Below are 21,293 nucleotides of genomic sequence, written 5' to 3'. Positions count from 1 at the left end.
CTTTGGTGGATACATGGCCACTCCCTGATTCTGCCTTCTTTTCTCTTCTATCTCTGCTTATAATTAGCACCTTGCCCTATAGTGCTGCCATAGGCCCAAAGCAGATGCTTTATTAGCCAATTGTAATAAACATATTTACAGCATACAGAATGGAATTCCACATCAATAATGGACATATGTGTTAAAGTTATGGAAAGGTTTCCCTAAACAGCATTAAATGATGAATGACAACCAAACTTTCAAAAACATGAGTTTCAGTATATGGTATGATGTATAATAATATTTATATTTAAAAATCTTAATGTTTGAACTTGACATGGTGGCACATGACTTTAATTCCAGCTCTTGAAAGGCAGAAGCAGGTGGATATCTATGAATCTGATGCTAGTATGGTCTACAAAGTGAGTTCCAGGGCATCTGGAGCTTCATTGAGAGAGAGAGAGAGAGAGAGAGAGAGAGAGAGAGAGATGATTGGTAGACAGGGAAATATAAGTTAAACTTGTACTCTTGTACTTTGGGACTAAATTGGAGAGTTCCCCCAAAATAATTTCACTCTGTTAAACTCCCATCCTAACAAGCAGTGCACCTGCTTAACTGGGATAAGTGCCAAGAAAAGGGAAAACTTCAGGGGAATTAATTTCCAGAGCAATAGATAAATGGCATACCTCATTAGAAAATCTATTTAAAAGGCACATTTGAGGGGTGTCTGCAAGACTTTCATAATAAATTGATGCTTATATCATCACATCATTGCCATCTTTCTTCTCAGATTACTGATCTTATTTCCTCCTAACAGGGTTCAAATTCACATTATGTTTTAAGAGTGATTGCCTCCTTTGTGCAGGCATACATTCTTCATGTACATCATTTTCTTCTAATTACCAGTCTGTGTTTTGAAATGAATGTTTCATGGGGCATTTGGGAACTTTTCTGAATAGTAATAGACACCTTGATCCAGTGTATGATGATTTTTCCCTACTGTGGTAAGGATAGTAGATTATGACCTTTGTTTTTGTGCAAGAAATGCTAAAATATAAGCTTGTTGTAGAATATTATTTTAAGGTGTGTCACTTTTGTTTATTTTGCTTTTGTTTAACTCTGTGAAGCTGTGTTACTTTGCCTGTCTAAAACACCTAATGGTCTAAATAAAAAGCTCAATGGCCAATAGCGAGGCAGGAGAGAGAAACAGGCAGGACTGTCCGGTAAAGAGGATAAATATGAGAAGAAGTCTGGAGAAATGAATCTGGCAACAAGAGGGGAAGGAGGAGGAGGTCAAGGGCCAGCTACCCAGCCACCCAGCTACACAGCCATACATGTAGTAAGAGGGAAGGAAAAGGTATACTAAAATAGAGAAGATAAAAGCCCTGAGGCAATATAGATGGGATAATTTAAGGAAAGCCTACAAGAAACAATCCAACCAAAGGCTGGGCATTCATAACTAAGAATAAGCTTCCATGTGTAATTTATTTGAGAGCAGGTTGGTAGACTCCACCAAAAGCCAAAAGAGTAAAATATCTAAAATTACCAACAACATAATCTTCCCTACATACTCCGAGCCAGTGGAACATCATAAGCAATGTCTTAACAAACATTATTTGTTTACATTTGTTATTATTTAAAGAAACCTATTCCATCATTAATAACAGAAGGTATTTGTAAGAAATTTCAATCAAGTGCAGTAATTTTAGTCCTCGTAGAACTGCAAATTATCAGCTAAGCCTGCTTTTTTAAGGGCTTATTGATTTCGTCGGCAGAAGCTTGAGTCAGACTTGCAGCAACCTTCCTGAGAATCCAGCCTTTATCACTAAGAGAACAAATTCCTTTTATTCCTCAGCAGTTTCTGTCAGCATTCTTTTTCCAGGGGAGATGTAAAGGCAATGAGCATGACAGCAGGGTGATCCTACATCTTGAATGCTGGCTTTTCTCCTCTTGTAACTATTAATAGGTCTCCATTTCTCTTTCAAGAGCATTCTGTTTTGGATTGTTAAGCTATATAGATATCTCAGGTGTGGAAAATAAATTAGAAGTACATTTCCTCAAATTTCCCTAGGTAGAAATTTCCTGGTAACTCTTGGGAGTTGGAAAAAAGAAGGCAAATGTAAGAGGTAATGTGTAGCTGTTGTTTGCCCTCTGAAGGTTGGTACTGGTTGTATCTTTTCAGTTTCCCTAGTTTCTTGGCCAGCCCTATGTAGCAAAACCATGCCTGGTCTATAGTTCCTGCTGGGATGTCTCCTTCACATATCTCTTAAGCATGGCACAGCGTTTCAAGACCAATAACTCACCTAAATCATTTCCACTTGAACTGGTGAGAAAGAAATGAAGGTTACAATCTGTCCTTACTCTTTTCTACTTTGTTTCCATCTGACCTTTCACCTCTCAGCATGCTGACTTTCCACTCTACAGCAGACAAGATCAACAGCATTCTATAACATGCTTAGCCAGCTCTCAGTAAGTCATAAACTATACTATTATAATCCCTGTTCTGTACCAGGTAAAGGGTTTCTGCTGCTTCCAACACATACAGACACCCAGAGTTAATCAGAATTTATTTTAGCTAGAAATCAAGGAGAGCTGAAATACTTTTCCAATCTGTTTATATTCTGTGTCCTAAAATTTGACTTCATTATAGTGAATAATCAAAATAATACATTTTGAAGAAAAGAAAGTGAGATACTTTATCTCAGATAAGGAAAAGGAACTTCCTACTCATATTAGTGTAAAGGTTATTTGCTTGTGTTCCATGGGCAAATTGGATCAAATTCTGAAAATGAGAAGTTAGGAAAGTTGCTGGTTGAAAATTCTTCCCCTTAAGTCAGCACAGTATCTATTTAATGGAAATAAATTTTTCTTTCTCTTTGAACCCATTCTAATGGTCTCACAGTATTTATCAATACTTAAAAATCCCGAGAGTAACTTGATACAGTCACTGACATCCGGCCTTTAATATAAACAGCAATATGCTTCCTTCTGCTGCTAGTCATGTTCAGAAAATATTAATAATTACATATTCAAAGTGTATTAGGGTAGTACAAAGACTCATCATGGATACATACATACGACTTGCTCATAAATGTTTAAATTATATCAATTAAAAGCATTACTGAAATTATAAGGTAGTTTTTATTCTTTAAATATCTTATTGAAGTAATTTTTTTCTTGTGATCAATCAGTAAAAGACTTTTAAGAACTGGGTGAATGATCTTAGCCATTTTGACAGGTAGAAGATGGAATGTTGGAGAGGATGTGGAGCAAAGGGAACACTTCTTCATTTATGATGGGAATGCAAACTTGTACAGCCACTTTGGAAAACATTACGGCAGTTTCACAGATAATTATAAATCAATCTATCCCAAGACCCACCTATACCACTCTTGGGCATATACCCAAAATATGCCCAATCACACCACAAAGACACTCTTTCAACTATGTTCATAGCTACATTATTTGTAATAGCTAGAACCTGGAAACAACTTAGATATCCCTCACCCAAAGAATGGACACAATGGAGTATTTCTTAGCTATTTAAAAATAGACATAATGAAATTTGCAAATGGATTGAACAAAAAGACAAACATGGTAGGTAATCACTTATAAGTGACTATTAGCTGTAAAGTAAAGCACAACCATGCCTCAGATCCAGAGACGCTAAGTAACAAGATAGGCCCTGGGATCTCACTGCAAAAGTGAAATAGAATAGATATTGTTGGTAGAGTGGGGGCAGGTGGAAGAGGAACAGGAGGGATCAGATTGAGAATGGAGGGAGAGACAATTGGAATTAGGGGGAGCATTTCTGGGAGAGGTAGAAACCTAGTATAATGGAAACTCCCAGGAATCTATGAAAGTGACCCCAGCAAAGACTTCCAGCAATAGGGGATATGTGGCCTGAACAGCCCATACCTTAGAACCAGGCAAGACTTCCAGTGGAGGGACAGGGACAGCAACCCAGGCACATAACCTTTGACCTATAATTTGCCCTACCTACAGGATGTGCTGGGGTGAAGGTGACAAAGAAATTGTGGGAGTGGCTAACCAATGACTGGTCTAACCTAAGACCCATGGCATAAGAGGGAGCCCACAGCTGATACTGACTGGAGGGCCAGGTCCAGAGGATGGACAGTCCAGACACCTAGGAAAAACACACAGTAAAGTCATCCTATGAAACTAAAAGAATTTTGCAGAAATGAAAAATCATATTTCTAAAACTAGAACACAAGGAGACTGTGACTCCTGCTCTGCTCTTTGCTGTCTCTGTAGCACCGTCTACCTTGATGCGGAGACACCATTGCCAGCAGTCTAATGCGTGAGGCATATTGCAAATAGCACCATTCACATCAATCTTTCATCAAGTGCCTTCTCTGCCAATATTTTTACTGCAGTCTCAGGATAGAACTTAGGACACAGTCACCTATATAAACCGCTTCCAAATTTCTGACCCACAGACAATAAATTTGTATGACTTTATTAAGGCTTTTACTTTTGAAGCAATTTGTTACTCATGAATAACTGTCTTTTCTAAAGGCAGTGGAATTCTCTAACTTTGTTAATGCCCTAATTCCCAAGGTCAGGCTCAAAAGTTTCAACTAAATGAAATAAAATTATATATGTACATTTCTTCATCATGTAAAATGTAGTTTCAATCTCAAAACATCAGAATTATGTATTTCCTTAAGTAATATGCTTCAAAAGACCTCCTATGTGATTGACATTCACACAGGAACAAAACAATCTTTTTCTTGAAAAAGTTTAGGTTTCTGGATGATACATTCACGTCAACTGATATTTCTAGTACATTGTACTAATTCATTTAGACAAATGGATCCATATAGTACCAGAAGAAAGGAAATATAGTATGTTATTCTTATCACATTACAGGGTCCATCATAAAAGAAGGAATATGTCATGAAGCATGAATAAACATTTTCGAGATAAAAGTGAAAAAAATCTCCACTCATAGAATGGAATATTTATGACAAATTGGTTCTTTCTACCTTCTTTTGAAGAACTATTTCATATAACCCTATAATTTAGATATTTTCACAATCCCCACTTTATAGCTGTAAAAACTGAGGCCAAGAGTGGTTATCTTTTCCCATTATCAAAGAGTTATCAAGTAGCATGTTCTATGAAAGCAAATAAATGAGGCACCAGAATCCTCATTCTTAACTATTAGCCATCATGATAGTTCTACACGAGTTGGGAGCTGGGAAAACTTCATTGTACATGGACAGCAAGAAAGAAAAGTTTGTGTTTGCCTAGGTCGAGCAGGTAAGAAATAAATATGGTTGAGAAATTGGATACGTGCACTAAATTACAAGATCAAAATGAAGAGCTAAGATAAGGGCTTGAATTTCATACAAGGTCTCTGCTGTGCTTAGGCAACAGTGAAAACATGGCTTTTTCAGATGTTCACATAATGAAGATGTCTTTAGGGATTTACGAATGGGTAGGGACTGATGAGGATGGTATAAAATTTCCTAAGTTCTCTGAAAATAGAAGTAAGTGTGAAATATAATATAGATAAGGTGTCACTGATATAAAAGCTCACATTTAAAAGTCATTTGTGTTTACAGAGAAAGCATAGGCTGTGAAGGATTCTCAGGGTCTTCTTGTGGGAATGGCTGGTTTTGTCTTTAACAAATGTAGGCATCATAAGAAAGAAACTTCATAGAGCAGCTGTGCTTCATATTGAAGACTTACTGAAGCATTCATTAACCATCAGATAAGGAAACCTATAACAGGTAACCATTCATAACACTTGATGACTGTAGCTCCATAGAAAATATTTCCAACATTTGTGTTATCTAGTCTGAAAACTTAATTTAAGGTAGCTTTGTATTTTATGGAATAAATTTTTGTGTCTGCTTATGAAATTAACTTATAGATATTAGATTGAACTAAAGCTCTTCAAAATATATTCTATAAAATGAGTTATGTATGTTTTATGGTCATATTTGGTTTTGAGGTTAAAGTAAATGAAATTATGTTTGAATGGAAAAGATATATAAAATGCTACAGTCCATTTAGACTTAGTGAAAGTCAGTTTTCTGGAATATTATAACCAGTATTTTTCACGTAAAATCTGTCATTTTAAATTACAGAGAATACAACTTCATTTTCTTTAAAAATAGGAAAAAATACAATAAATGCATTACCTATTAGAGCAGAAACCTATGGCTCTGTGTGGCTGGTACTTTGGTTTTATATCTCTGGTAAATGATGCCAAACATAGTCCAACTACCATAGATATACCTGACAGAAATCATGTCAGTAATGCCTCTGTTTCCATAAACTCAGATAATAGACATCTATGATGTTATATTATTTATATTGCAGTTTTGTCTTTCCTAGCATATCAATTGTCAGGTACAAAGAGTAGGTTCTTGCTAAGTAATTACTGAATGACTAAAATTTCATGAGGTGAGAAATCATGAACACAGTGACGCCAATTGTCTGTGTCCAGATGCTAAAGGCCCTACTGACAATGGAATCAAAGAGAAAGCAGGGAGGAGAGAATGTGTATGAAGAGCACATTAAGATGATCCTGAAATATCTTCGCTAGTGGTAAACAGTAATGGGCATAAATCCATTCACCTACTCCTGAAATATATACTCATGGAATATATACAAATAATTTCTCTCTACCAGGAAATACGAATCATCAGAGAATTTAAGATCCGTGTCAGATGTGGAGGTAGATATATACAATTTCAAAATATAAGATACCTGCGAACAAAGAGATGAACAAAGAATCATAAGACTGAATGTCCACAATAAAAATCTATCTTTTATCACTTGTATTATTCCTGCTCTGCTCCAAACACATACGGGACATGTGGACAATGAAGATGTAGTTACTCATTATGGGCAACTCTGATAAAATCCTCTTTACCTTCTTCACTTTCGGAGACTGAAAATAGGCACCTTAGTAGGAGGAGAGAGTACATCTGAAAAGAAACTTGAGAGCACGTGTCAGTGAGCCTTAGAAATATTTCCCAAGATCTTGCTAATCCAAAGTTATTTAATATAGTCTTTATTTTGTCAAGTGTTAAACCCCTAAGTTATTCTTCCTTAATAGTTGATTAAATCAGCTTCAAAGACAAATCACAACCAGGCTTTTTAATCATCGTTTTTTTATGAAGCTGCAGCATTTAGCCTCCAAGAAGCTTTAAAGATGAGGACATTGATTGCATTTTCTAATCAGTGAACACAATAGACCAAGAAAGGGAATAGAAAAAACTGACTCCAGTGATGCCCAGACATCAGCATGTGTTTAAATTTTCATACTACATTGGGCTGGAGAGAAACGATGCCACACATTAGTAGAACCTTTTTTCCCTTGATTTAAAGTCCAAATGCAATGCTTCTTACCTGAAAAGTTTTTGTAATCCACTAAGTCAAACATGACAATTGCCACAGCTGACCATGTGATTATCAGAGCGATGACCAGAAGCCAGGCTGCAGGGGAGCTGAAGGTGGTCACGATGTCTTCGGTGACAGTCCTCTTCAGCACCTTTCCAGGGGACTTGGGCAGAGACCCATTTTTGTTGTCTATCACAGTTGTAGTTGTAGATGCATTTCCTAGTCACGCACCCAGAAAACAAATATAAGAAAGTAAGTAACACAGACTATTAAACTCTTGATGCTATTTTCTATAGCAGAACATATTGTGTAATGCAAGATAATAATCCACAGCCCATCATCACATTACCCCACTTTCAGCATTTTATCCTGAAATCTGGGGGCTTAAGTGGTCAGCGGTCTTCATCTTCACTGCCATTTTCCATTCTCACTATTAGAAGCAACTGTGAGTTTGGGGGCTAAGATGCTTTTATTACTATGACCTTTGATTTGCGTTCCCTTGAAGTTTAGAAAGCAAGTGAAAAAAGTCCTCTTAAGGAGAGAATAAAAATTAGTGATAAAGTAATTCAAATGGATGAAATTTTTATTGATATCCTGCTTAATTGACTAACTTGTCCTCAATGACATCACTATATTTCTGGTAAGTACGCAGAACTAAAAGTAATGTTGGGAGATCTTAGAATATCAATTAACTTGATTTTAAGAATTTATAACTCATATCACAATACACAAAATATATAAGATAGCAAAGTTATAAGCAAAAGTCAAATGTATCATTTTAAACCTCACCATTCAATGTTAAAATGTTCTTTTTTTTTCTAATTTTCTCTTTGTGTAAATATGGTTATTTGTTTGTAAGAAGTTATAATCATACTTTCATTTGGTTTTAGCTAATCAATATAGAATAAGTGGTATAAATACTTCAGTATAATAATTTTTTATACTAGAAAATAAAGTATGGGCTCTTGAAACAGATGTGTACGCAGTGATGATTATGGTACAATTTTAGTTCATAAAATATTTTTAAGTGTTGGTCAAAAATATGACCAAAGTATGGTCAAAAATGCATAGCAGTATATTGCTCAAATAGGGCACAATTGCACAAGGAGTAAGGAATTTTTTATGACAAAATGGTCAATTACGTTTTAGATTTTCAAAAGGTTAAAATGTTAATCAAGGGCACCCTTGGTGAGATGATTTAAATAAGATTTTCAAAATGGCTTTTGATATATATTAGCAATCATATTGCCAGACTTCCTTTTAAATAGGGGAAACTATGGAGTTACATGCTTCAAGTTCATGAACTCAATTTAGTGGAAATGATAGCAAGATGGACTACTACCTTTAAAAACAGATTTCATAAGCTGTATTTGAAGTGTACTCAAAGAAGAAAAAATTTGAAAGAATTCACATCATATCCTCTCATTGATTTTTGTGCCAAATTCCCATCACTCCTAATGGTAGTTCTGAAATGGATGAATGATTGGAGTGCTTTGAAATGAGATTTAAGACACAAGTGAGGCCACAAGTGAATCAAACCTTCAGAATAATGATTTTCAGGAGAGTAAATGAATTATGAGTGTTTAGGAGAAGCCTACCTGAAAGTTGATATGTTGCTAATCTCCAGTATTTTAACCTCTGGAAAGCTTTCTGTGACTCCCACAGAACTGCTTCTGCACTTCAGCCGCACTTGAGCAAGTCGGGGAGTGCGAGAAGAGCAGCTGCAGACAATGCTGCAGCAACCTGCGTGGCTTCTTCCCAAAGCATGTGTAAGTTTAAAGAGATTTGGCTCCAATTTCTAGATTCTTCACATCACATGTTTAAAATGTAGAAAATTTAAATAAAACATAAATTTTCCTTTTTAATAAGAACAAAGAAGGAAATACAAGTCCAAAAAGCAACGTGAGTTCACAATGGAAATATGAATTTTTCACAGTTTTTAAGAATTAGTAGAAGTTCTGAACTTTAATTCACTTTCTAATTCTGATAATAAAGCTATGGTAGAATTTTCAAACAGATTAAAATGATAAAGTGAACACTACTTTACTAATTTCATTATCCTTTTTAATTTTTCACATTCACATTATCAAATTTTCCATATAAAAATTAAGCAAAGCTCAAAGTGTTATGGAAATTTATGCCACGTGTCCAACTAGAAAACAACAATCTGACAGTCCTCAGATGGTTATCTGGCCAAAAACAAGTTACTCACCTTTGTCAGAAAGCACCCTAAACTGTACTTTTCATTTTCTATTCAGATTTGCTACAGGAGCTACACAAAGCCAAGAGGCAGAAAATAGAGTGGACACAAAATTGCCCTCCTTGACAGCTGGTCAAGATAAATTCAAAGATCGGCTTGTGTAATCTGAGATTAGTTCATGTTTGAGAAGCACTTTAAAGATGTCATGAGCAAGTTATTGACGTTCTGGAAAGAATGAGAGGTAAATGTGACCGAGCAGCTTGTCACGGGCTTCATGTCCGGAAACTTGGCACTTCAGACTTGGAGCAGAGAAGTCAGGCTGTTGTTCTTGCCTACTTTAAAATTGTAGCTGTTTGGATTATTTTGATTGCTATAAGGAATCTTGTTCAAAAGAAGCAAGTCTAACTGCAGAACCAATGTGGCTCTGTGTGGTAAAACAGAATATGAAGTACCTTATACATGGGTCCCAAAAATGGCTGCAATCAAACTGCACATGGGAAAATAAATCAGAAACCTTCTGGTGGGAGTCACTTAACCTCTCTATGCCTTATTGACCACTTGAAGAGACTGCCAGTTGCACTTGCCCCTTTTTGTTCCTGTGCAGGACCAGTAATAGAAAGCTTGGCAAGAATCTCAGGGAGATACGCCCAGGTTACAGATTGGTATCAGCAAAGCACTACATTTTTCATTATATAAAAGCATTATGAACTTTGCATTTCTGCATGAGATGTGATTTATGAAACACAATATATTTCTTTAAAATTTGGAGATCAATGGAGAGAGGTATTATATGCCTTCCTAAAATAAACTGAAACCATAATTCACAATCTCCTATTAGAATGAGTTTTCTCTGTTTGACTATAAAACTTAAGTAAGAATTTTTTTAGAAGAATCTCTTGAAAGAGTCATTTTACAGGTACAGTTGAAAAGGTTATAAATATCTGTCTTTTAACAATGTAAGTAGCATTTGTAGAATGTATATTTATCATATAGAGAATTGGCATGAGTTAATTATAATTTTCTGTAAGTATATAAAAACTAAAAGACACTAATGAGAAATTCAATTTATGGAAACAGTCAATAATGACCTATGTTAAAATAGTTATATATCCTCATCAATATATTAATAATTTCTGACACATAAGAAAACAAGTATTTTTAAAACACAAAGTCTAGATATTAGAGTAAAATACAAAATCACTAATCCTTTTTGGAGAGAGAATTACTTTTATAACAAACTAGAACCTGATTCTCTTCCAAATTCAATTAAAGTCTCATATTTACATTAATACCATTTTCTATGACTTTTAGGAGGGGATGATAATTATAAAGAAATTATAGAAGACATTTTGGTAACTATCTAGTGAGGTAGAAATACATAGGTAGTTATATTTAATCTTATTTCATAAATATATTTTGATCATACTCTTGGCCTTCTCTAAACTACTTTCAGAGCCTCCAGAACTCTCTCCCTATTTACACAACTTCATGTTATTTCTCTCTCTTTCTTTCTCTAAAAAACAAAACAAAGAGAGTATGATCCCAATTCCTCAATATCCCTACATTTCTTCTATTGGGTGAGTGTTTTTTCCTCTAATGCTGATGGGAAAATGAAGGCCAGTTCTGCATCACCAACTGTGAGAACAAACTTTAAAACCAAGTTTGTCCACTCAGATAGTAGTTCATGACTATGAGAGGTGGTATAAACATCCCATGACTCATTTTTTTTTTCTGTGAAAGAGTCATAAGACATTACTTTTCTGCTTCAAAGTTGTGAGTAGAACCTGTAATGGCTCTCAAGTCCACCGTAGAGATATACTCAAAAAAGATGGATACTCAGGATCTGGAGATCAACCAATGGATCAAGTTATTCTAGATTCAGACACGTGCCTGACCTTTCTAGACACAGGCGTGTATACTGATGACTCTAGTTTTATTTTGCTGTTTCTGCTTGCCTCTGTTAGGGATATAAGGTTCTTCTTCATCTGGTTGTACCATGATAACTCATCAGTCAGAACATTCTGAATCCCAAAAACTTTTACATAAATGACTTTTACATTTCAAAGGAAATATTTGATTTCAGTTTTGTTTCTCAAGTGGCTGAAATGTCATGGTACTAAAGTGAAAAGAATTTTTCTGGAGGGTTGCAAAATCAATATCTGTATTTGAGATGCTTCTAGAAACACTTAGAAACATCTCACTTGACATCTGATCAAGGGAGAGACAGTCTCAGCTGTGTTACTTTGGTCTGAAAGTGTGGGTACCCCAGAATATAACCTAAAATCTCTGATCCCAAGGTGGCTGTTTCAGGATAAGGGACCTAGTCAAGTTATGAGTGGAAGATGTACTTTAGAAAAGAGACCCATTCATCGTAGCAAGTGAGCTTGGAATGAAATGGCAGCTGTCCCTAAAAAAGCAGGACGATTCTTCGACCTGTGAGGAGGATGTTTGTAACCCGCATTTGAGCATATTCATCAGTGTAATTATTCAGTGTGCTTATTCTGGAATATGGTAGGTATTCCTCTGTTTTAGCAGTTGAAACCCAGTTTTCCCTATCTTTTGAGATTCTTATTTTCATTTTAGTGGTAGCTCATTATTGGAAGTTTAGTTTTTCTTAAAAATCAATGATGAGTATATAATTCAGTGTTTTGGACCATAAAGCTCAGTTCCTTGTGTTTTGTGTCTTATAATCTTTTAAAATGAATGTAATTTTAATCTGGAATATTAAAGTGCTCATAGACAAATATAATGAGAAAGGTAAAGTTATGATCTATTAGGAACATGATAACTGAAATTTCATATTAGAAGGTGCAATGCTTTTTATACAACAAGCCTTAAATACATACTTAGATAAAACCAGTACTGTAATGGTTGATCAAAGAAATTATTAAAATGCCATATTAACCTCAACATTTCTACATCTAGGAGGATATGCTGTTCATGATATCTTCTTACATGAAGCAACAAATGAGACATTTTTCTGATATGAGAAAATGTTGAAATGAAAGATAGGCTACGGATAAAAATGAAAAGAAAATGTCTATTCTGCTCTGTCTTGTAAGAGCTGAGAATTTTAGGTGGTCAATCTAAGTCTGGTTGTGATATAAGCTAGTTGGGGACTGTAAGGCTATGTAGATCGGTGATAAATTGTTCATCAATGATATGCAAGTCCTTTTGTTTGAACTTGAGCTAATCTAATAAGATTTTAAAACTAATATGGACAAAGTCATTGGCTATGAAGCATACATTATTATTAAGCAGTAGCATTTATTTCCAAAGCAACAGTGAGAACTGATAACTCAGGTGCCATTAATGTTTTTCAGCCTTCAAAGGGGTTATGGGTAGAAGAGTTTCCTAAAACCAGATGGGGCAGAGTATGTGCACTAAAAAATGAATGCATTAATGATGAATTTACAAAACTGTGAGGGTTCAGTGTCTTAGTCGACTCTGGATGAAGTGATTAGAACCACAGACTTGCACACTACATTTTCCCTTTCTTCTGGAGGTTGGTGTGTTGATGGCATGGTAGGACTACAGTAAGGATTCCATGCCTTACTGGCAGCTCTCTGACTTCCCAATGCATCTTCAAATAACAGAGAAGAACAATACCTCTAAGTATCTGTTACTGCAAAAACAATAGTTACACTCTTCAATTTTCCATCCTAATTACTTTTTCTAAACCTGGCTACCTCCCAACCATCCGATTCCCTCATTCTAATAACAGCAGTTGGAGATTAGGACTTGAAACTCTGATTAAATCGGGGGAAAGACACAGTTCGGTACATAAGATGAATCCTTCACTTTGATTTTTTTAAATGTTGTTAAAACTACTAAAATATTTTAAGAGTAATAAGCATAGATTTGAATAGAACTCTATCTTACATATTAAAATATGAGAAATGATGACGGTACCCCTTTGCCAGTGAGGCTCAAAATCAAACTGTTAGTCAACACTAAATGTAATGACACACTAGGGAATTGGAAATTAATGAATATGACCTATCAGATACCAACACATGCAAATCAAGTTCATTTTAGGCAGTTGAGCTATGAATCCTGAAGTCTCAGACGAAAAGGTGAGTATTGCAGTGTATGTCAGATCTTTGGGAATCTACAAAAAGTTTTCTAAATGCCATGGATTTCACTTAAGGGTCAGTAGCAGATTTGTTGTTATTGTTATCAAATTCGTTTGAATAGTATAAATGCATAATCATTTTCCTTGATGAATTAATTTTCTAGCACTTTCTTTTGACACCTTTTTCTCTTAGCCAAATTTGCACAAATGAGTTGCTGCACAGAATCCCAGCAGTTATCTCACTAAATTGTCCATTGTTGTTGAATTGCAAACCCACAGCAACAAAACAAAATTTTAAAAAAATCCTTAAGTAATTTGATTTCATTTAGAAATAAATCCAAGCTAAAGATTTCAAGGCCATTAGCTTTCTGTGTTCCTTTTTATCCTCATGTGTGTTTTTACTTTATTTTTCCTAAAGGTATTTTCATAGGAAGACACTCTTGCTAAGGAATTTAGCATACCTTGCCGCCTTTAGGCCAGTGGAGTCACATAATATTGAGATATCATAACAGGTGTTCTTTACATCCAGGGTGAGGATGCTGCCCCTCAAAGCATGTGTAACATTACACTCTTTTTCTTATTAATTTATTGTTCACCAGCAGTCTTCCTGAAACTTCGATCTCAAATTGTATTTGTAGGAAAAGGTGACATGGTGACTTCTACCGATTGCTGTATAATTTTCAGAAACTTAAGGAAATGCAAAAAGTACTTGTAAGCATTTGCTTTCTGGAGTTGAAATGAGAAAGAATTTTCTTTATATATTCAAATATAAATAAATGCATAGCCATGCTTCCTGATTATAAGGGAATTTCCATAAGCTCTCAGAAAAGCATGGCAATTTAAAGTTGAATTTTTCCATATTATATATATTTGGGAAAAGGTTAGAGTGTGTAACTCTTTGGTAATGGCATGACAAAGTTGATTTTCTCAGGGGCTTTTGAAAAACAATTATAGCAAAACTTTTTTATGCATCTTTAATTATTTATAATATAAAATTTACTATGAGTAGCATAAATGACACTTCCTACTGTTAGTCTACAACTAATTCTATTTCCCTCTTGGGAATGAAAGCAAAACTATAAAATTTTTAAGTAACAGATGAAGTACATATTTTTGAGGGAAATATGTCTGTTATTGAGTACCATTGCAATAGCATATTCTTCACATATTCAGTTAAACTGGAACCTAAACCTTCATCAAATTATTTCTAAAAGCATAGCCTCAGTCTAGAGTTTGTTCTTGATTCAATGAAGCAAATGTAACACTAATTAAAGAGATTTCCTGTGAATGTATGTCTCTGTGTGTGTGCGCGCACGTGTATGTTATAATTATTTCATCTACAGAGAAAAGAGCTTCCTCTGCCTTTCAGGGAACTCTGAATCAGCTTGGAATTCCATTATGCATCTCTGAAAGACAAGGAAGATGCACACGCCCATATTTCAATAAAGCAAACAACTGGGTAAGAATAGATACTGCTCCGTATGAGCTTCCTCTAGGAGCTGTCACAGTGGGAAGCACACTGCAAAAGCTGCACACATTTGGAGAAGGGCGTGTAGTTTCCTTGTGGCAGGAAACTGAAACACTGCTTAAACAATTTTCTAAGATCCTCTCATCATTTGAGCTTTGAAAGTGTTGCATGATACTTAGTCTCCAACATCGCTATCTTCTGTTTATTCAAATAGACCTAAAATTGCTCAGAAGTTCTATGTGAGGAAAATATGTAACTCCTTCTCAATTAAAAATAAGCATTTCATAGAGCAATTATAGCTGTTGATGTAGAACAAATTTTTAATAAAAAGCAATGGTATAAGTCCACTGAGAAATGATTAACTTTTTTCGTCTGTCCCCCGCATTCTTTGTAGAATTTCAGCTTTGTCTAGGCAGTTATTTTCTTGAGTACTCTAGGAAATATACATGTTTGCACAACAATGATGTAAAACTAAAAGAAAAGATAGGTACATGTCTTTTATAAACAGTAGCATTTATTTTCTATCAGGTAGACTAGCGATAGGAATTCTTTTATTGTTAGAGACTGGGAGAAAGATAAGCTCCCCAGATTCAATTCATGGTCAGTTTGTGACTCTGGTACAAACTGTGTGGCACGGTGACATCTTATATCATTTCAAATAGCATTGAATAGGTTTTGATGAAGGAAAAGAATGGCAAACTCATACTTCTGACATTTAAATTACTCAGACCAGTTGTCTCTATGAGATGTGAATTTTTATAAGCTTTGTTTGATTAAGCCTATTCAAGCATTAAACTGTTTTATTATTACAAAGCCATAGCTAACTCCAGAAAAACAAGCTTTAGAAATCTGGGTTGCCTTACAGCATGTGTTTGAAGAAAGTATTAAGCAGTCATACCCAGAAAAATACAGGTCTAGGTTTATGCTCTGGAAAGTATTTGGCAACCAGAGTCTTTTGATAGTTTGGAGAGATAAATGATAGACAGACAGACAGACAGACCGACAGACAGACAGACAGACAGACAGATCGTTAGATTAGAAATCTGGAGTGGGGAGCATTAAAATAGTTTTCCCTTTGATTTCATAACAAAATATAAACATTAAATACTCAAATTTGGATATGAAATTTATTGCTTTAATTTTAAAGGAGTCTCTTTAAAGATAGAATGGATTTTTCTCCACATCACACTGTTGTTTGAGTATGCCTTCCTTATAATAGCCTACAGATCATAAAAGTATCCAGATGAAGAAAAGTATGTTTGCTCAGGTACTTTTCAAGAGCAAATCGTAACAGTTAATATTCTAACCTCCAAATTGATCACAATTATATTGTTTAGGTTAATACATCTTTCCTGCTCCAGGGAAATTAAAATCACACCCGTCAGATATCTAGAAATGTACTTAATGCCCTGTGTATTTACTCTTCATTTCAGAAGATACAATGACTCCACAAGAGTATGTGGGATGTGTGAAATAAATGAAGCACCCTCGTCCAGCAGTGGTGGCACACACCTTTACTCCCGGCACTCGTGAAGCAGAAGCAGGCAGAGCTGTGTGAGTTTGAGGCCAGCTTGGTCTAAAGAGCAAATTCCGGGAGAGCCATGACTGTTACAAAGAGAAACCCTGTGTCTTGAAAAACCAAAAAGTAAAAAGATTAAAAAAACAAAAAACAAACAAACAAAAAAACCTAAACACCCTTTAAAGACAGTCCATCAAAACTTAATCATGGGTAGTGGCTGATCAGTCTTTTGGCAGAAAGTAAAGACTGTATCAGTCCGCTAAGACTGCCATAACAAAACAGCACCAATTGAGTGAGCTACAACAGGACTTCACTGCACATACGCAACTGAGTTGCCGATAGAGTTCCCCATGACAGCTATGTGATGAGAATCCTTTCTCAGGACATTAACCATATTGGATTTATTCACACTTATCTTATTTTAAATTGATTGCCTCTATAAAGACCCTATCTTGAAAGAAGTTCCCATACCACAATCCATCATAAAACGCAATGAAGCCTTTGCTGTAATATTTGCGGATGGACCCTATGAAAATGCAGTAAATGAATTGGTCTCAGAATTTATAATACAGAAATCCTTTACCAATGACACTTTACACCATGAAGTTAACAAAAAGATTTTAATACTTTTTAGTATTATTTAGATAACTTGTCTTTAATAGTAAAAGATCAAGTTTACTCAGTTAAGAAATAAATCTTGAAGAATTCCAATTCGCAAAATAATCAAATGATTCTTTTTTTTTTTTTTTGTCTAAGGTAGCCTGATAGAACTCTGGTAATGTGGTTCGATGGGTTAAAAATACTTGCCACCAAACCTGTCCACCTAAGTTCAAAACCCCAGACCCATGTGGTGGAAGGAGAGAGCCAACTGCAATTGTCCTCTGACTTGTATACAGATAAACACACAAAAGCACAAAAGCACACATGCATCCACACACATATAGTAAAGTGCCATGGTTCCATAACACATATCAGAGTTGGAGTAGTAAATTGAGAGCTAGGATTATAGTTATTTGGGGACCCAAAGGATGTAACTTCATTAGTCTCTAAAACCTGGTTAGTTTCTGTAAATTAGGGACACCGCCACACAATGACCACAAAAAGCTAAAAGTGAGAGCAAACAACCTTCAAAGAAAACAGTGATGCTCAGAACATCTACACAAGAAATTCATTCTCTATGATTTTAAGTATAATAAATATTCAGTCATGTAATTAATAGATTATTCAAATAATGCCTTGGCCTTTGAAGCTCTGTACTCTAACAAGACTGAAATCGAACAAAATATAAAACAAAGAACCGTATAAAGAATTGGGGGCATATGTGTTAGGCAATCCTGTCACTCATCATTCATTTCTCCCAATCATATATTCAGAATTCTCAAATCTCTAAACCTGGAAATCTTGCATTCCTCTGTGGGTAATCTGCAGTCCAAAAGACCCAAAGAAACTCAGGGATAATTCATCTTTCCTCTTCTACCGGGTCAGGTTTTATTGAAAGGAGCCATAACCACTCTAGTTTGAATAATTTTTTGCCCAATGTCTATGCTTGCAAGCTAAAGTAATAAAGATAAACACCAGACATTTAGGCCATGTGATTTCCCCAAGCTCAAAATATTGACTGTTTGGCACTTCCCTGCTCTTGAATCTAAAAGAGTAAGTGACACAGTAGACACTCTAAAAATTATATAAATGGCTTTCCAATTGGGAAATAATAATTCAAGCTAGCATTTCTCTGACTATTAATCAGACACAGGGCAGGCATATGGTATGGTGAATGAAAGTGTTCAGATGGGACAAAGCTAAGTTTAAGTCTTACCTTTGCTTCTTAGTAACAGCTGCACCTTGATGTTCATCGATAAAACCAAAGTAATAAGTCTACCCCATAGGGTGACTATAATGAATCAGCTATTCAGGGATGTGTCAGGTGCAATAGGTTTTAACTCTCTTCCTATCTATTACAAATCTAATCCACTTCAATTTATTAATTGATAGTTGTAATAAAAATTCATCCATATAAACATGGCTGTTGAAAATGTCTCTCTAAGGGGAAAATTCATTTTGCTCCATCCATTCATCACACTGCTCTGTTCTTAGAATCCAGAAATATTGAGATTGGGCCTCTTCATCTTTCCAGTGATAATTAGGCTTATATAGCTGTGAATGTAAGCCCTGGGGGCCTAAAGGTTCATTTCTTTAAACAGACTTTACATTGTAAAATATACAACTAATGCTCAACTCATTCACAGCTACCATTAAAATAAGGCTAGTAGATATAGACTATTTAAAACCGAATTTCTCCAACTATGTTTGGAATGTCTAATGGGAAAGATGTGTTTGTTTTCTTTCATATAGACCTCATAGTGGGATTTAATGCATTCACAACCAATTATAAAAGCCCAGCACTGCCGTTCTGTTCTGTTAATTCTTTTTACAATTTAGTGCTATTCTTCATTATAAACAGGTATTACATCCCAGAGGTTTTTTTTTTTTGAAATGTGTTTATTCAGAACACAAACGTATTTCCCCATTTTAATTAAAGAATGTTATGAAGATTGGTTATGGTCTCGGTATGCCTATCAAAATCTTTCTAATATTATGTTGCTGAATTGCAATAAAAATAAAGCTGTAGTTTTCTCATGCCTTTAAACATTTTTGAATGTTATCTACATAAAGAATAATAGACCTTTGCTAATTCAAATCTCAGCTCTTTCAGGAACCCTTGGATATAGCCTTGGGGAGGAGTTCAGTGTCTGCTCCACATGTTTCCAGGAAATGGTTCCTCACTGATCTCAGCTGTACCATATTCTGTTGTAATTGCCTGAGAAAGTAGAAGCTGTCTTCTGGGTTTTCTAAATGACTGTATCTCTCTGCCTGTACACACACACAAACACACACACACACACACACACACACACACTTTCTCCAGTAGTCCAATAAATACCAAGTAAATATTATTGATGTGTACTAAGTCCTGTGTGGCACCTCATAGTGAATATTTGGTGATGCTTTTTGTTTGGCAGTTAATCAAAATGTGCACTTCACTAGAGGTGAGCCGTCGTTCCAAGAGTACTGTTTGTATATGACCACACAGGATGAATAATCACAGTAAATGAAGATACTAGCCTGTAAAGAAAGATCATTAATGAATAATAAGACCTCCAAAAGGAGCAAGGAATTAGAGATGAGGAAATACTCTTCTACACAGGTACTTGAGCTGGGTTTGTAGAGGGGAAGAACTTAGTTGGTGACAATGTGGAATGAATGAGGAGTGAGTGCTCTCAGTGGCATTGATAAGTAAGGCAAGAAGCATTGTGCATACTAAAAAAGATAGTGTATACTTTGAAAAGACACAAGTGCTGATAATTCTCCTCAATTATTCAATTTCTTAAGTTTTCTCTTGGTGGAGGCATGCGGTTAGGGAAATTTTCTGAATTTTGTATTAAAGAATATATAACTCTAGTTATATGTAGAACAACAGGGGTGAGGAAGTACAGTATTCAACATGTACTCTTCATAGATAGGAAACATAGTGTTGGGAGATGATTATAAGTACAAGAATGACTATGACACACAGTTTTGTGTTCTATGTTTAGCTCTAGAAAGTAAGATTCTATCTTAATTCAGCACAAATTTAATTAAAGAAAGTATTGTATTTATAGTTCTTCCTACAATTTTGAAAAGATTCTAATAATTCATTATTTATATTGCATTTAGTTGAATAACTGATGTTATTTGGAAAGTTTCAAATGTAGAATATTTTAAATTTTTAAAATGTGCTCCATTCATCTAACTCCTTCCCTTTTTGTCTCCCTCTCTTTGTAAAACATACCTAACAGTTTATTTAAATCAAATGTTCAAGCCTGCCCAAGAAAAGATATTTGAGGTGTGTCATGATCAAACTTAAAATAATTTATAGTGAAATTTAAATACTAATTTTTAATAAAAATGAGATGTTAAATGTTTTATATTTTCCTAGCTATGCAGCAGAGAAACAATTTCTTAAATTTTAAGTAATAAAATGTCTACCACGGGAAATTTTGAGCAATATGGGCCCATGATTAATCAATATTTTCTAAGCAGCATAATAGTTGACCCTGATAAAGCTTATAGAAACTCTAGAGGTAAAGAATAATCAAAAATGTCTGCTGAATACTAGCCGTCCATAGGCCATAGCAGACCTCTGTTCCTGCTTCCTCGAGGCTTACACACTCAAGAGGACAAGTTATATTTGAGTCTTTTTTTAAGATTTTTTTTTAAGTTAAGAGTTTTGGTTTGAACTTTCCCTTTAATTTTTTTAACTCTGCCGACACCATGAGTTATCATTTATCATAGCACTGCCAAACAAAAGAGGATGAATGCATCACAGGCCACAAAGAGTCTGATTGGAATAGAAATCACGTTGCTTTCAATGAACTTCTCTTTCCTTGTACCGTTAGTGAGTCAGTCTTTGGAAGGTTCAGCATTCAAATTAAATCAGATTTCCATATGGCTTTGGAATGACAGCTACAGCATAGGACAATAGCTCAGAATGGTATCCAAGGCAAAACAACCTCATGTTTGTGCTCCTCACGTATAACAATGATTTTATGCTATTGTTCTTGCCAAAGAACAGTGCCTATATTCAAAGTAATTACTCAATATAGACTTACAAAATATGCAACAATTCTAAATC

At 35.1% G+C, this 21,293-nt stretch overlaps 1 protein-coding gene across 1 annotated transcript in view; it reads right to left on the bottom strand.

The window, feature by feature from the left end:
- LOC121449229 (triadin-like) overlaps positions 1 to 21,293 on the bottom strand; it is a 113,615-nt gene that overhangs the window by 60,679 nt on the left and 31,643 nt on the right. The window contains exon 2 of the mRNA XM_041653532.1: positions 7,369 to 7,578. Coding sequence (XP_041509466.1) covers positions 7,369 to 7,578 — 210 coding nt within the window. The remainder of the gene's footprint in view (positions 1 to 7,368; positions 7,579 to 21,293) is intronic.

This window comes from Microtus oregoni, unplaced genomic scaffold (assembly GCF_018167655.1).
Source record: "Microtus oregoni isolate MIOR12 unplaced genomic scaffold, Mior012 000006F_ref0000085, whole genome shotgun sequence".
Taxonomy (NCBI): domain Eukaryota; kingdom Metazoa; phylum Chordata; class Mammalia; order Rodentia; family Cricetidae; genus Microtus; species Microtus oregoni.
This window is presented reverse-complemented; position numbering and strand designations above follow the sequence as displayed.